This window comes from Haliaeetus leucocephalus, unplaced genomic scaffold (assembly GCF_000737465.1).
Source record: "Haliaeetus leucocephalus isolate CR32 unplaced genomic scaffold, Haliaeetus_leucocephalus-4.0 Scaffold229, whole genome shotgun sequence".
Taxonomy (NCBI): domain Eukaryota; kingdom Metazoa; phylum Chordata; class Aves; order Accipitriformes; family Accipitridae; genus Haliaeetus; species Haliaeetus leucocephalus.
This window is the reverse complement of record NW_010972665.1, coordinates 8782493-8799759: the sequence shown is the minus strand read 5'-3', so window position 1 is coordinate 8799759 and position 17267 is coordinate 8782493. Positions and strand designations below refer to the sequence as shown.

Genomic DNA, 17267 nt, shown 5'->3' with positions numbered 1-17267 from the left:
CTAGGGACCTTAATGAACTTCAGCAATTAAAACATTAGTTTTGCAACCTTAGTCAAGTGCTGTGTATTTTTCTTTCCTCTCTCCTCTCAGTTTGGAAGTTTACCAAACTGCTGTGCTGGGTCCTGGTCCCCTGTCCCCTGGCGTGCTCTGAGCCCCGAGCGGCTGGCTGCCTGGTGGTTGGGAGCTGGCTGGTGGCTCTACACCACCCTTTGGGTGTGCAGATTCTTTACCTTTACTCATTCTTTGAAAGCTACCTCTTGCAGCCTGGTTGTCTTGGCACTGGATTTCCTCACAGCTTAAACCTGTTCTCTGTGTTTCTAGCTGTGTAAGAGTTAATCCTTTAAACTCACAAAATTTGCACAGTTCTGAAGAGATGTTCCGTTCTTGTCTCTGCAGACACAAACAATGAAAGTTTGCAAGGTCTCCGCTGCGTTTTTTTTAACCCTTTACTGTGGTCTGACGTTGACCCCTAATGAGGGGCCTGGGTAGGAACCTGTTCCCCTGCAGTTCATGTCCTGTCTCTAGAACTGTGGAGTCTTTCTAGCTTGGGTCACCTTCCCTGACCTTGACTCATCTGGTGCCCCAAAAAATCCCTCTCAGGAGAAGCACCTCACCCTCTCCTGGGTTGTTCACCTTGCATCTGTCTGAACGTCTTTCCACCAATAATTTTTTTTTTTTTTTTAATTTAGCAGCTCAGATCTTGCTCTTTAAACTATTTTCTCCACATGCAGGTAGGAGCAGTAATTCTTGACAGACTCCCTAGCAATTGCTATAATCACTGATGGAATAGCTTTAATGTTAGGAGCTCGTCATTTGCCTGGTAGAAAATGAGTTCTACCAAAGATGGGTATACCACAGACACATGTTCCATGAAATAGTAGTCTTGGCAGAATTAACTTCAAAATGTTAATAAAAATGTATAGATTACATTTGGATATATTTTTCCCCGATATTTTTATGGCTGTCAGAAAGCTTGCAAAAGGTATCTGTGTTAGGATCACACCCTTCAATGCAGCTTCACCTGGGATATTGTCACCTTGTGGAGATTATTAGCACAAAGTGGGCAACAAGATAGGAAATAAGAAATGACACTCGTTTTTTCCATGTGAATTTTAGGGGTGATTTTGGTATATGAAACAGAATGTTGTGTGCTCTGACCACGTTTTAAATATGCATAGAGGTCCATACTCTTTGAAAAGCACTGTGTGATTATTGATAACTCCAAGCAGTCAAGACCTCAGTTTGTTCTTCTCTAAAAGCTAGATTGCTCCATCCTTACAGAGAGCAGCATATGCACAAATAAGTCTTGAACATATTGCATATTTTCTCAACCATGTCACCCAATCAGTGGAAATGGTCTCTTAATGCTTGTGTAAAATTAGAATGGGATTCAAGCCTATCTAGGGAAATCTATTTTTCAGATACCTTTGGGAACACACATTGAAGGAGTTGTGTAAATTTTTCCACTGTTTGCATTGTGCTGAAAACAATAGAATCACACAAATAAGGAGGACAGATTTAAAAAGTGTTCTGAAAGAAAGGCCATTCAGGCAGTCAGACCAAAGGAATGGTCAGCAAAAGCCATCCTCTTTGGTAATGCACTGTCATGGTGACTCACAAACAAAAGGCCGTCTGTCTGACTTATCAGTCTCCTTCTGGCCTCTAACTTACTAGTTGCCTTTTGGTGTGAACATGAGCATCTGCTGGAGTCATGGATGGACTGTTCAGAGTTCAGCAGTCCAGAAGCCAAGTGACTCAAAGATTTCTTGCCATGGAGATGGTAAACAAAAAGCTGGGTTGGAATTACCACGGAGTCGAATATGAAAACACACTATAAAAACAATATGTAAAACTGTTTTCTTTGTGAATAAACAATTTCACTTGAAGCCTTTGTTGCTTTTTCTCTCATGCAGTTAATTTGTCCTGCAGTTGTCCCTCTATTAACCTTCCAGGAAAGTTTGTATACTGACATTGACTGAAGAGTCTGTTCCTGGAGCAGAAGAAAGAAATCCTGTAGTCCCAATTTAGCTGTAGTCATCATGTTAAGCTAAAGCAATTTCAGTTTTGTGCATAGATGACCTATGTCAAACCTCCATGTCAAGTGTTGGGAGGATGTTCTTGTAGTTCATGTTATGGAGGGAGTTATTTGATACATGACTAATCTCAGCTAGTTTTGTTCAGGGTTTTCCTTGTGGGACTGGACAAGTTAGTTTAAACTTCCTGTAACTGCATGTTCATTAGTTCTCAGTTTTGCAAGGTGGAAATGCTTGTCCTTCACTCTCTTTTTTTCTTTTCTTTTTCTTTTTTTTCTTTCTTTTTTTGGTTTCCACTTTTGACAGTAAAACTTTCAGGGAAGGAACCACTTGTGTACGTTTGTGGCATCCAGCACGTGAAGACCTCAATCTTAGCTTAGAGATCTGAGTATCTCTCTGGTAGTGAACATAAAGTAGTAAGTTGAACAAAACTGAAAAAGGACAAAGAAGGTTTGAATAGGTTTGACTTGATCCTGAAATCTTCCTCCATAGCTAAGTCAATTACCTTGCACTGATAACATCAAAGTAACTTATATGCTGTACGTACCACGTGTTCTTTTCTATCTCATAATATATTAAATTTTTTTAATGCCTGGAATGCCAGGCCATCTTAAAGGTATTTTAGGTATTTTTCTGTTATTGCTTATATAGTTTTTTGGTATTATAGTTCCCTTTGAAGTAGTTCTCTTACCCACTGAATTCCACAAAGGGAGGCTCTCCTAGAGGGACTGCAGCCTTCAGTCACCAGGGTATAACTCACAAATGTAAGTATATGAGAGATGTCAGCTATCACTTGCTAGTGACCCTGTAGCAGTAGCCTTCTGTGGGTGGAGAATGTCAAGATGCTAAGTTTGTCTCTTCCAGGAAGCCTGAGTTTTTTGATGTTCCTGAAACTTTTCTAATTAGAAGAGTTGTATAGTGAGTTTGATCAGAGTCAGTAACTATAGTTCCAATGACTTTGGGTTTTATCATGGCTTTTCAACAGTTTACTGTAGTTTACTAAATACTGGTGGTCACAAAGTAGCATTGGATTTTACTGATATACAATATTTAGGAGACATATTAGGTACCTGACTTACGATTGTATTTGGGCTTATAGCCCCCTTTGGGTCTTGGGAGTACTATCCACAGCATGAGGTTTTACAGACTGATATTTTGTCCTGTACTCCTGAGAATGTCCGCAAGTTAAAAAAGGAGGAGAAACCCAAATTAATGCATAGTATCTAGATAGGTGTACTGTCCTCTCAGATATGAAGGGATTTCTCTCTGCATACCAAAATGCCAGGCTTGGGTGCATTTCTGTCTTAATTAAATGTACACTACTCTTGTGGGTGTTTGGAGGTGGGGGGAAGCTGTGGCCCAGTGGGATGAATTAAGCAGGACAGATATTTTGTTACCAGAAACTGTTCATTTTACCTAAGCTGGTTTTATTATCAAGCCTATATTGTAGAATGGCATTTGAGCAGCTACCGTGTCACAGTAAGGAAACCAGGCAAAAATGGGAATTACGGTAACTTGTACATAGCAAAATCATGAAGCTGAGTTCCATGTAGATCAATGGTAGTGGGATGGGACTCTGCAACTTAGGTTACATGCGCAGATCTTAAAATAAAGAAACTGGAAAGAGGTAAGAAATCCATATCAATCTGTTAGTTCACTCTGAGTTTTTTTTACAGTCTTGCAATTACTCAGGAAAGAGTTACAGGTCATTATCATAGCTTTTTAAATAAAATTTTACAACAGCAAAGCTAGTTGCTCTGCTGGGGTTACCTTCAATGAGAGTCTTCCTGTGTTGCAGTTCTGTATTTGAAAGCAGATCTTTATATTCTGTGCAGAACTTAAAAACTTCAACATAAAACATATTTATCCATCAAATATTTATTCTCTATGTGTATTGAATCAGTTTTCCCTCAGTCAGAACCTCTACGACCAGAGCAGTGCTACATAGCACTGAGAGCTTTAACTTTTTTGGTTTTAATCATTCCAAACTGTAGGTGTAGAATACGAATACAGGTTTTTGCTCAGCCCTCCAGGCTCAGCTATATCAAAGTATCAAAGGAAAATATGATCAGATATCAAATATATATTTTTATATTATTAGATACATTTAGGCGTTCACTATGGAACGTGGTATAGAAAAATACCTTAAATTTAAGTGTGGTCATTAAACTGAGACAGGTACATTGCACGTAGCTAGGTTTTCATGTTCTGACTTGACACAAAATTCTGCTTTTTTTTTAAATGCTAGACAGCAGAGGCCACCTAGCATATGCAAACACCCTTGTAGTTTTCTCTCTTTTGCCTCTGCAGAGCTACTAGGAATCGATTACCTAGCTTACACTGCAGTAGCAGTTTAAGTTTCTTTTCTCTCTTTGCCAGTCATCTCCCCAGGTCCTGTTGCAGAGCTGGGGCTTTATCGTACTACAGCAGGTCTCTCAGTGAGCTTAATAATTTATTTCTGCCTTTAAGAGATATTTGTGGAGCCTGTTGAGAGCCTTCCATTATGTTTGGGCCTTGACAAGTTTTAAGAGCAGACAAGGAGCTGCCTGGCTTGCTCTGTGCAAAACACCCGAGCTGCTGTCAGCCAGGCTGCTGCAGTACGTTTGTCCTGCTGTGTTAACCCAACATGGCTGAGGAGGTGGGAATGTGTGGCCCTTCTGCTCTACTCTGATGAATTTACCGTTCAAACAGCACAAGTTTAGGGAAATTTCTGCACTTCCCTGCCACTGTAAACCACCTGAAATCTTTGACACAGAGTGGAGAGGGAGAAGGTTACCTCTTCCTGTTTTCATTAGCTGAAGCAGTGATAGCCTCCCCATGAAGAGCACTTCTGGTCTCCTCTCTGCCACTGAGGCAGAGACCTAAAGGGTCCTTAACCCTGCCAAAGAAAGGATTGTTTACCCAAGTCCCAGATGTGTCTCACATGCACCTATTATGTTCAAGCTTTTTTGAAGATCTGAAGACGATGATCCTGCCTATAGACTGAAGATTGATATCACCAATAATTTTGTTCAGGGCCTGCATATGAGAGGGGAAAAAAAAAAGACAATGTTGTGCAGGGCTGTGCAAGTAATAAAATTAACAAGTAGCTTCTTGAACTAGTAATGGGCTGTAAGTGGATTTTTACAGGAAAAAATGGTATCTACCTCAGTGAGCTCTTGGGAAAACGTCACACAAAAGTCTGAGCTGAGCAAGGGGTTTTAGTTGTTCATTTAGAAACTCCTATGATATTTAAATGTTTGAGGAAAAGTTTGAAGGATTGGGGTCAGGATTGGAAAAATGTTATTTGCTAATCTTTCTGGTGAAAATGGTACTACGGAAAACTGCGTGATTTATAACAGGGCCACAAAAATCCAGTTCATGCTCTTGTTTTGGGTTTTTGTTTTGGTGGGTTTTTGGTTGGGTTTCTTTGTTAGTTTTGGGGTTTTTTTTAATGAGAAACAAACAATTCTCAGCAAGTCTGTTTCTTTTCTAATTTCTCCTACTTGTTTGGTTCTCAGGTTTTGAACTTGGCTTTGCTATGGCAAGTCCCAATGCCCTGGTGTGCTGGGAGGCCCAGTTTGGCGACTTCCACAACACGGCGCAGTGTATAATAGACCAGTTCATCAGCTCCGGCCAGGCCAAGTGGGTTCGTCACAACGGGATCGTCCTGCTCTTGCCACATGGAATGGAAGGAATGGTGAGAGCTGCTGGCTGGCATGTGCGGCAGGGAAATGCTGCCTACTGTGCCTTCCTCTGTGGCTGTAAAAGCCAAAGGTGTCTTGGGGATCCAATAGTGATACAAAGCTGGGGGGAGGAAGGCACTGTTTAGCATGTTGGACTGCTTCAGTGCTACAGAAAAGAATGTGGACAGATTGATTGGTGAGAACCAAAAAAACCTGAGAAATATTTCTGAGCTCTTAGCTTTGTGTCCTTCTTAGTGGCACGTACCACTTTTTCCCATTCTCTTCTTTTTTCTTTCCCTTTTTTTGGTATCTTTTTATCTTTCCCTAAGACACTGCCTTCTTTCCCTAGAAAGCTGGATTCTTAGTGTACAGTAAGAAAGAAATCATTAGTGTCTAGCAGTACTTGCTTGGTTTTATTTTGCATGAAGTATGTCTGTGTAAACTCTGCACTAACTTGCAATGAAATGATATGAAACAGCTTTAAAACTTCTTCAAAAATCACTGACATTGAGTAAGTTTGATATAATAAGAAATTTCCCTCTTTCTGGAAAGGAAAATGTTTCTACTAGCTGTTGACTTTTCTTTGGTGGCTAGTAGGAAGAACTAGACAGTGTCTTAAAGGGAAAGGGCATGGGCACGCTCTGTATATAATGTATGAAGTTCATAGCAGCAGTAGAATTGTTCTTCAAATCTTTTAGATTATTTTTTAAAGTTACATGAACATCATATCAGGCTATGTTGATTTTTCTCCTTTTCAAGTGCATCAACATTCATGAATTGATGCATGTATGTTTCTAGTTTTCTATTAAGAAAAGCATAGTATGTGCCACAGTGTATATATATCTCCATCTGTATAAATGCTCTAGACCCTTTCACTACAAACTGCGTCATTTCCATTCTCACAAACAGTTCAGTTTATTTCCATTCAATTATAATCCTGTCCTGATATACTGGGGTGCATTCATATCTTATTAATGGCTTTCCATACCCATTTGCGCGTAAAGAATAAAGGGTCTGACACTGTTCACAAGAGTTTTGATAAATTAATTTTTTTAAAATGAATCTTGAGAGACAGCCTGAATGTGCCCTCAGCAGGAGGTGTGATCCTCTGCGGGGAAGCACTCCACTGAAGGGAGCTCGTTCTCTGCTACTTAAAATACAGTTAATCTTTCTTTTCTCTTAGCCACTTGGCAGCTAAGTTTTGCCCAGATCTTCTGAAACACGCTGATTTTGCTACTAGTGTCAGGTGTTTTCATAATATTGAAGAATCCCACCAGGCTGTTGAAATCTGTTATCTTCCCAGAGGAGCTTTCCATTACAGAAGCGTTATTCTCTCTATAACTACAGTGTTGGGGACAGAATGATTTGGGGAAGGATTCGTAATGGGATATGGATCCCTTCACCTTTAGGTCATGCATTCACAGGCAAGTTGGCTGTGATTGAAAGACTCTGCTGCCTAATGGCTCCTTGGGGACTCATCTGAAAGTAGCTAATGGATTCAGTATAGGTCTCACTGGGTAGGTGGTCACAGTAAACCCTATGCCATCCCACGCAGCAGTTGCTGGCAACGTGACTGGCGGTGTCAGCAGAGAAATCAAAGATGGATGTGAACATTGAAGCTCTGGATTGAGGTTGTTGCTGGGGCAGCGTATGTGTGTATGAGGGAAGCCTCACGTGTCTCTCCTTTAATTGTTTGCTAGTAACATCTCAGTTTCCAGCCTACTGAATTCAGTGTGCTTGTGAAGCACTATGTTTGTGCATGTATAGGTTGTACTTAGTGTAGGATTTGATTTACAGCAAATAGATGTATACAGCAGAGGTATTGCAATATTGGACTGTTACTATGCACCATAATTTTGCGCGACTTTGCTGCTTGTTCTCAAGCCTTTACCCATCTATGACCAGATTATTTGGTGCCTCAAAAGTGGAGACAGACTTCAAAAGAGTAGTTATGCAAGGCACAGTTCTTGGCTGTTTATGTTACTCCTTTGTTGCTGGTGGACTGTTTTTTTCCTTTGAATTCCCTTAGTCCATAGAGTGACTCTTGCACTTGAAATCAGGGAGGATGATGTGTTGAATCAAGGTGGACTACTAGCTGTCAGAAAAATGAGTGATTTTGGAGATCATATATTAAGGTTTCAACAGAGGAAGTTATGATGAGAGACGGCCATATAAAGAAAAAAGCTCTTTATGAACATTGTTAGCTTAGGAGTCATGGAGAGATTTGAGAGCTGTAATAGTTTATAACTTCACGTTAAAGTACTTTGCAGCTGTCTCCAAAATGAAAGTCCTTCCTAACAGTAACTGTCACTTGAACAAGCAAAGGCTGCCAGCATTAGCAATAAATAAAAAAGCATACTGCATTCTCGTACTCCTCACAGCTTTCTCTCATCCTTTATAAACAAGGACATGAGAGGAAAGATAACAGATTCTGTTATACTCCTTATTCCTGATATAGTCTGTGGCCAGCATGCGTGTTTTGCTAGTGTAAAATGGATCTAACAATCTTTGTGCACTAAGAGAAATTACCTTGGGTACTGCTAGTGAGGCAGTGGATGTGAGCATTCAGTACTTTGACAGAACGTAAAATACCTCCCGAGGAGGCAGAAATTAATCATAGGTTAGTTTGGCAGATAATGTGTACGTGTATTTTGATCCATTTTAGCTGAAGCATTCACCTAGGCTATTTTGTCTGGTACTGAACAGTGAACAATGGTAGGAGAGAGATCCTGAGTCTGCTTTTGTTGCTAATATAGCAAAGATAGTCGGCAGTTAACTTTTTGTGTTTGCTCCTGTTCAGCATGCAACTGTGATTTGGCCCAAAGAAGTGTGAGTCACTGCAGTACACTGACGCATGTGGTGTTTCACTTCCTGATATTCCTTCTGCTCCTTTTTGCCCTGCATAAGCAAGGTTGTTCTTGTGCCCCCATGGACCTACTGCCCTTTCACTGGTCTTCATTGTACAGCTATACAGAAGCTAGAAATTACTTGCAGATGGTGAAATCATTGGAAATCCATGTGAAACCTAATCTTCTCCTATGAAAACAGTTTATAGAAGACAAAGAATTCCAGTCCTGCAGTGTGTCCTCTCTTCCTATTGCTGCTGCCATTGATGCCTTTGGCTGGGGGGGGCACATGTGCAGCCTGGTGCAGAGCTGCCAGGGTGATAGGAGGTACTTACGCAGAGCGTGACCTAGACTGATGTCTAACTGCTGATTTGGCTTTTTAATGTTGTTTTAAATGATACCTTTACCAGGGTCCAGAGCATTCATCAGCCAGGCCTGAGAGGTTTCTGCAGATGAGCAATGATGATTCTGATGCTTATCCAGTAAGTAGATTTGTCAAAGGCCATGTCCTTTTTTTGCTTTTCACATCTCAGAGATTTTTTTCTTTGTAAGAAGCATCCTTTTAGCTAGGTATAGTGGGGTAAGATTTAGCTTCAGGCCTTGGTGTAACATTAACTTGATCCCAGTAAGAGTAATGGAAGTATGCAGTATGTGCTGCTTCATTGCAAAGCTGAGGTCATATACAATTAATCTCTGGCAGCATGATCTTTTTATGGCTATTCCTCAGGGCCAGTGATTCTGCTTGTTTATATTGCTGTGCATACTGCAAATAGGTGTCTCTAGCTAATTTCTGAAGGAGGCCAAGTGAGACTACACCTGGCTTTTTGCAGTGGAGCTAAATAGTACTGCTGGGAACACCAAAATAAGCAACTTCTAAATTTGATTCAGCTAAGACCTTCATACGTTGGTCATTCATTTCTACAGATAAAGTACATAGCTCTACAGGATACTGGGCATCCACTTCCCTGCTGCAGATTTCCTAAGAAACACTGCTATACATTAATTGAAAAGCCCACCAATTAAAAAAAAAAGCAGAATAAAATGTATGTTTCCGTTTGGGCCTTGGGTTTGTTACCCTTGGGGCAATGATAGTTCCAAAGCCATGTTCCTCCTCATCTAAAAGTGATTTTTGTCAGTGTACTGGCAGAATAAAGACCTGTTTGTTTGACTATATTTAAGCACTGTCAATTGCACGCAATAAGCAAGTTAGAAATTTTATCATAGAAGGTAGGAGCTCAAGCCATGGACCAGGAAATCATGTTAGGTGCTGTACCAATCCGTAATGAGATTATTGCACCTATACCTATAGACATGCTTACCTAATAATATATATGCACGTAGATATGGATCCCCCCCCCCCCATATTTGTAAAATACATAAATATAAACCGTATGAATTTTATGTATTAAAATATAGTATAAGAGGACAGGACACCTACCAAAAAATGGGGGGGAGAGAGAGTTAACTATACACTCAAAAAATGAATTATAGTTTTAAGATCCTTTCAAAGGGGTTCTATTTTGTCTTCCACCTACTGAAGTCCTAGTCCTCCTCACCCTTCCATCCTGGACTTCCCAGCTTGCCGAAATTAATGGAAGCTTTTTGCATTTATTTGCATACATTTTTGGGAAGAAGTAGAAACAGAAGAGAATGATTTGTAGGGATGCTTCCCTAGCTAATAATATAATCTCAGCAGAGATCTGCTAATTAAGTTTTTTGAGGAAGGGAGTTGCTAAGAGTCAGAAATAGAAGGATGGCTTTCAGGCCTTTTTTTCTGATCTTTTAGACGTTTTTTTAACGCCTTTAATGTCTCTCTCAGGAGTTCAGTGAGCAGTTTGAAGTCTCCCAGCTGTATGAATGCAACTGGATTGTGGTGAATTGTTCAACTCCAGCCAATTACTTTCACGTCCTCAGAAGACAGATCTTGCTGCCATTCAGAAAACCGGTAAAGTTACTGTGATGGACTTGGTTATTCTAGGTATATTAACCCTCACATAAAGCGGGGTCTTTCTTTGTGTATGACGTACTGCTGAAAAGAACAAGAATCATTGGTGAAAAACCTTAATTGAACACAGGTTGAAATCGCTGATTTGACGGAATGAAACTCAGTTCCGACTTAGTAAAACTTAATTTTCAGCTTTACTTCCTTCTAGCTGTGCAGACCTTCAGATGAGCTTGTCAAGACACAATGTACCTAACAGGTTACATAACTATAATCTGCATGTCTAATTGCTGAAACTTCAAAAACCTAAGATAAAACTGTTGAATGTATTACTGGTTCATAGCCTGTGATTTCATTTTGTTCTCAAAAAAGAAGCATAAGCAATGGTTTTTGAGAACCTTTAAAGTGAGTGGAGTACCTAAATCTTTTGAATAATTTTGAAACTTCCTAGGCTTTCAAAACAGGAAAAAAATAATTTACTGTGTTTGCTATTCACATTAATTTGATCTATAGCATATTCAGTTTGTGGTTTTTGTATGAACAGTGTTACAAATGTTGCATGTAATAATGTAGATAAAGCAGTTCCTGAGTGTTGGAAATATTTCTGTCTTACAGCTGATTATTTTGACACCCAAGTCACTGCTGAGGCATCCAGAAGCTAAATCCAGTTTTGATGAAATGGTGTCTGGTAGGTCACCTTAAAGTATTGTGGACAAATAATGAGCTATACCAAGTTGCATGTCAGACTGAAGAAGAGAATCTGCTCTGGGGAGTTTGCCTTTTCCTTTGGCATAATTTCTGTGGAGCTGTTGTAGTGAGATCTAGTATGGACTTTTGCTGAAAAGTCTGCTATCAAGTACAGATTCTTAATTTTAACAGGCTTCTCTTGTAATCAACCGTTAATCTTAAAGGCAGTGAAAAATGCATTCCCCTCTCTGCAGGGATATTCCTCTCAATAGGCTGTTAGGTCCCTCTGCTCTTTTTCTCTTCATATAAAAATTGACTCGTTCTTTGTACTGCCCCTCTGCCCCCAGATGTGAGGGATAGGTTGTAATCACACTGTGCCCATTTGGAAGAATGAGGGGCCTATTTCTTCTTAAAATGCTCAGTTCTGGGGCTTCTATGTCACGCCAGTGATCTGAAGTGAGATCAGTTAAGTTCAGAGCTGTAGGCTACCACTCCAGCTGTTGTTGGCATGCCATCAGCACCAAGAGATATGTAGCAACTGCAGAGGTAATACCAAAAACTGGAGGGGTTTGTCTTACCATGCACTGGTTAGAACATGTTAGAGTGGCATGAGGAAATGTAGTGAAATGAAGTGAGTGATTAAAGTGATTATTCAGAGTGAGAGGGGTGTGGAGAGGATAGGTGTGGTGGTCTGACTCCAGTTCTAGTGGGTGTCTTGACCGCTTTCAGCAAAGAGTAACTAACTGCTTGGTTTTTTAAAAGCAAGTTACAGTATATAAACATGCTTAAATATTGCATTATCTCCTTTTTGTTGGTGAGTAAAGTTTGCTTCTAAAGCAAAGGCATTTGCTGGTTTTGATTACTGTTTAAAAGCTTTTTTGAATTAGTCAGATTAGAAATTCTGTAGAGATTGAGATTTGTCATTTTGTCTTGGGAGTCCCCTCTACTTCAGGCTAATACTCAACAGTGGCCAAGCTCCTAATTAACATTGAATTCTGACATACTTTCATGTTCCTGCTGAAGAGGACAGCAAGTAGTAAAGCATTGCTGACTCTCAGCTAACTCTCTTTGCTCTATTTTTAACGGAAAGCTGAGAAGGAGAGGAAGAGTGACTCTAGCTGACCCAATGAAGCGCAGATTCAGTCTTTTTTAATGAAGAATTCTGCTGTTCAGTGAGACAGGATAATTCTGACATAAATCAGTCCCTCCTTCATATGGTCATGCTGCTGCTTTTCTCCCCTCAAGATAAATGGTTCAAACAGGAGCTTATTCTCCTGGTAAGTGGGTGTGCTAATTCAGACTGGGAGGTCATGCCACTGTCTGCTACCTTGCAGTTGGTTAATGTGGGAATAGTTCTAATCAATCATATAAGAGAGCAAAGGAAAGGATCTTTTAGACCATCAAGTCCCTCTTCCAGTTTCATGTATCCCAAGCAAATTGTTCTCCTGGGAGATGATATCATAGGGAAAAGATATCTAGCAGTGAGGATATGCATCTGATACTGTATCTTACCACTTAAACATATGGCTCAGTACTATGCTAATTCTTCCTTTGGCTAACGCTGTTTTAGCTCTCAAACAAAGGTTTAAATCACATAAATTTATGGCAGTAATGTGTGTGCTTGTGTAAATATTTCTCCAGTTGCCAGATTTAGTTGCATTATGAATGTGTTATGCTTTTATATGAAAATGTTCTAAAATTTTCTAAACCTATATTAATGTTACGTGGTTGAGATCATCTTGGAAAGAAGAAACAATATTTCAGGTAATTCTCTGAAAAAAAAAAAGGGACGTAAAGGTGAGCTATCCAATAAATTTAAAATTGAAGGTGTAATGCGCAACACAAAGCTAAAAAAGAATCCACTGTTAATATGTTTCTGTCTATTAAGTGTGGAAGAGTGGATTATTGACAGTCTTTTAACTTCTTGAAACTAAACTGCTTAGCACTTTAGCAGAATTACTGGTCTGAAAAGTAGGAGTAGAGAGGCAGCAGAACGCCGTGACTGTTGCAACCTGCTGCTTGCTCAGTAAAGGACTGTTTCCTGGGCTGCTTTATTACAATGGCAGTTCACTGAGATCACTTTTCTAATTTGTGCTCTAACTAGGTACCACTTTCCAACGTGTGATTCCTGAGAATGGGCTGGCAGCTCATGCACCACATGAGGTCAAGCGAGTGATTTTCTGCACAGGAAAAGTATACTATGATCTTGTGAAAGAGAGAAAGAATCAAGACCTGGAGAAACAAGTAGCTATAACCAGGCTTGAACAGGTGAGCTCCCTGATCCTCAGAAGACAGGGTCCTTGGGGAGACTTTCAGCAAGGGATTCCTATGCTTTTAAATAGATATCACTTGCCAGAAAGGATGGTGATAGCATTTTTATAGCACTTTGCATCTTACAAGACATTATCTAATCCTTCATGGCCTTGTGGAGAAGGAACACATCAAGAGTGTACTAGACTGTCCTGGTTTCAGCTGGGATAGAGTTAATTGTCTTCCTAGTAGCTGGCACAGTGCTATGTTTTTGAGTTAGGTATGAGAAGAATGTTGATAACACACTGATGTTTTCAGTTGTTGCTAAGTAATGTTTAGACTAAAGTCAAGGATTTTTCAGCTTCTCATGCCCAGCCAGCAAGAAAGCTGGAGGGGCACAAGAAGTTGGCACAGGACACAGCCAGGGCAGCTGACCCAAAGTGGCCAATGGGGTATTCCATACCTTGTGACGTCATGCCCAGTATATAAACTGGGGGAGTAGGGGTGGGGAGATCGCTGCTTGGGGACTAACTGGCGTTGATCAGCAGGTGGTGAGCAATTGCACTGCACATCATTTGTATATTCCAATCCTTTTATTATTACTGTTATTTTATTAGTGTTATTATCATTATTAGTTTCCTCTTTTCTGTTCTATTAAACTGTTCTTATCTCAACCCACAATTTTTATTTCTGTTCCCGATTTTCTCCCCCATCCCACTGGATGGGGGGGGAAGTGAGTGAGCAGCTGCGTGGTGCTAAGTTGCTGGCTGGGGTTAAACCAGGACATGGACAATGAGATCCAGAAAGCTTGGTAACTTTTCCAGAACAACGTGACAAAGTGAAGGTTACAATATTATGGCACCTTAAATTTGTATATCCAACCTGCTAGGTTTAAACGTTGTGAATAAGTACACTTTGCAGCTATATTGTCATTCACTAATTAAGGACTTGTATTGTCACAGCTACTTCACTAGAAAAACTGTAGGAATGCAGGAGATCTGGACTATGACCTACTTCTGTTCATACTGGTACAACTATAAAATATGTGTGTATTCACTTCTGACAGCATGAAATCAATTAAAGAAATACGAGTCACTTTAAAGAACATATAGCAATTATGTTAGGTACTAAATGGTTAATTACAATGGGTGGTTGTAATACCTGATAGATAAAAGGCTTTCCTACCATGGGCTAACACCATGTAAGGGAAAGCTTTGCCAGTTATTACCCTCTCTTTCCAGATCTCACCGTTCCCCTTTGACTTGCTGAAAGAAGAACTTGAGAAGTATCCAGGTGCTGATCTAGTTTGGTGTCAGGAGGAACACAAAAACAGTGGATATTATGATTATGTCAAACCTCGTTTCCGCACTATTGTGAACCACACTCGACCTATATGGTATGAGACTTTAAAGAATTGCTCCGTCTCCTGGGCTGATTTGTTTGCTTTTAAATTTGGTTGAGGCTTCTTTTGGTTTGGTTTTGTTTGGGGTTTTTTTCTTTAAATTTGTTTTTGATTTGAGGATGTTATTCCTGGGGAAGTCAGGTTCTTCACAAATCAGAACCTCTGAGTTTGGGTTCTTGGATGAAGGAGGCAAAAGTCTAGATGACTATCTCAAATGCATCATGCATATGCTGCTCCTCCTTGTAGTTCTAAAAGAAAATCAGTAGCAGCTAGCTCTGTATTTATTGTCACTTAGCACAGCACTTAGCTATCCTGGAATTTTCTCTCTTATTGTCTAAGATTCTGCATTTTTTTAAGAATTTCGCTCCAAATATTAGGTTTCTGGAGGAAACAATTGTTGTAAGAGCTCAGTCCAGGTACCTTTGCATTTATTTTAGATAATTGACTCTCGGATCTGCCCATGCAGCTGTTGGAGGAATGAGAGTCTTGATCGCCAAAAGCAAGTTACCTAATTATGAGACAGTGTAGCTGGCTGCTCTGGGGGGGATGGGGAAGAAGACACAGCTTAATATTGATGGGAGGGGGAAAAGAGGGGGAAGCTGACCAGAAGGTATAACTGATGGTGCAACTTAGATTGATTTTTATTTAAGAAAGATTGATGATTAAATGTCCAAATCTGCCAAGCTGACTTGAATGCATTTAGCAGCATGTTCTCTTGCTTGTTAGTGTCAAAATAGTCTCTCTTCTCACCTCATTTGTCTGCCCAATTCTTTTTGTCACAAAGGTATGTTGGCCGAGAGCCTGCTGCTGCAGCTGCCACAGGCAACAAGAACACGCATCTGGTATCACTCAGAAGGTTCTTGGACACAGCTTTCAACCTGGAGGCCTTTGAGGGAAAGACATTCTGACTGCAGGGCACCGACCCATCTCTGACTAGTAGTCTCTCAAATCACTCCATCCGAAAGAGGAGATAAAAGTGGGAAAAATACTGGAAGTTACATACTTTTCCTTTACCAGATAAAACGATCCAGCAGCTGACTTCATTAATCTGCACCTTGCTCCCCAGTTTGTAAGGAAAAAAAAAAAAATTCCAACTTACCTTCCACCATTTTTTGTCACTTGTCTATTTAGATTGGGACCTCTCTGGCACAAGCAGAGTCTCCTGTCCAAAGATACAGTGCTAGCTCAGTGAGGCTCTAATCTCAGTCTGCGGGCACTAATTACTGTAAGTAAGTAGGACAGGCATGGACAGCATGATAGTTACGCACATCCCTGAAAAAGAAGAGCACATTTGGGAGCCACTACGTAAACAAGGTGCATTGTTACAAGGAAAATGGTTGACAGTTATTTCTAGATATATTGGAGAGGAGTAATGAAGCCAAAAAGCAAAGAGTTGATAGATGACTTTGGTAGAGAAGTGTACTGAGTATGGTTGTTGGAAGGAGATGGTAAGGTAGCCTGGTGATGTGAGGAGGAGGCTGGAAATAGGGAGTCAGATTACAAAGTTGCTAAACTATGGGTGACAACAAAAGTGGTGTGGATTACTTGGGTATAAGCTGGAGGAGGGTGATGAAGGCAGAAATAAAAGGGACCATGAAAAGGTTTGCTGGGGGTAGCTGGGGAGGGAAGATGTCTACACAAGACCACAGCTGATGGAGCAGTGGGTGATCAGCAGGAGAATTCAGCGTCAAATGACTTCACAAGTAAGAGGTGACAGCACCAATTGCTCCCACTCCCTGGGCTGCCTGCTTTGATGCTCTGTGGTATTAGGGAACTGTGGGGTCCTGTGAACATCCTCGTTTTGGCTGAACACTCTTTCCCTCACCAAACTACTAGGATCTGCTTTTCTTTGACCTGGTAGCACCTGTAAAAAGGTGGCATTTGGATGAGAAATCTGTGTTTGTGCAACAAGGAGCGGGTTCTCTGCTTTGTCCAGTGCTAATCCCTGCCTCGCGTCTCCTTGCTGATACTAATTCAACTCTGAAGTGGCAGTTCCTGATTTAGTCACCTTTTTTTATGTTAAGAGGAAGGTGAGCAAGCAACAGTTGCTGATTGACCAAAGGCACGTGCTGTGGTTTTGTACAAGTAGTAATTGATTTTTGTCAATTTTTCTTTTTTCCCCCTTTGTGTTTACTTGTCAATTAGGATATCAATTGCCATGTACTTTCAGTATGGACATAAAAGTGAACCACCTCAAGAGCTGGCTCTGTGTAAGGTGGCTGATGTACAGCAGGTGCTGGAGGGGAGAGAACAGCAGGGGTTGTTTCTCTTCCTGGGAAGTAGTGCTTGGCTTCCTGGGAGGCACTGCACAGCAGGGTGGTCTCAGAGTGCCTCTGCTTGTGCTTCCTCCACAGTGCTAGAAGGCAGGTGGGCACCACTTTCCTCTCCCCTCTTAATACAAGAACTAGTGTTGTCAGAAGTCCTGTTCCCTCTGCCCCCAGG

At 40.6% G+C, this 17267-nt stretch overlaps 1 protein-coding gene across 4 annotated transcripts in view; it reads left to right on the top strand.

The window, feature by feature from the left end:
* OGDHL (oxoglutarate dehydrogenase-like) overlaps window positions 1-15868 on the top strand; it is a 51613-nt gene extending 35745 nt beyond the window's left edge. For 3 of the 4 annotated variants that reach the window (XM_010567855.1, XM_010567857.1, XM_010567858.1), the window contains 7 exons: window positions 5534-5712; window positions 8955-9026; window positions 10364-10489; window positions 11102-11174; window positions 13278-13441; window positions 14665-14819; window positions 15610-15868. In XM_010567855.1, the coding sequence (XP_010566157.1) occupies window positions 5534-5712; window positions 8955-9026; window positions 10364-10489; window positions 11102-11174; window positions 13278-13441; window positions 14665-14819; window positions 15610-15733 (893 nt within the window). In that variant the 3' untranslated portion in view covers window positions 15734-15868. The remainder of the gene's footprint in view (window positions 1-5533; window positions 5713-8954; window positions 9027-10363; window positions 10490-11101; window positions 11175-13277; window positions 13442-14664; window positions 14820-15609) is intronic. The other variant, XM_010567856.1, reaches the window with a different exon arrangement.
* Window positions 15869-17267: the final 1399 nt, after the last annotated feature.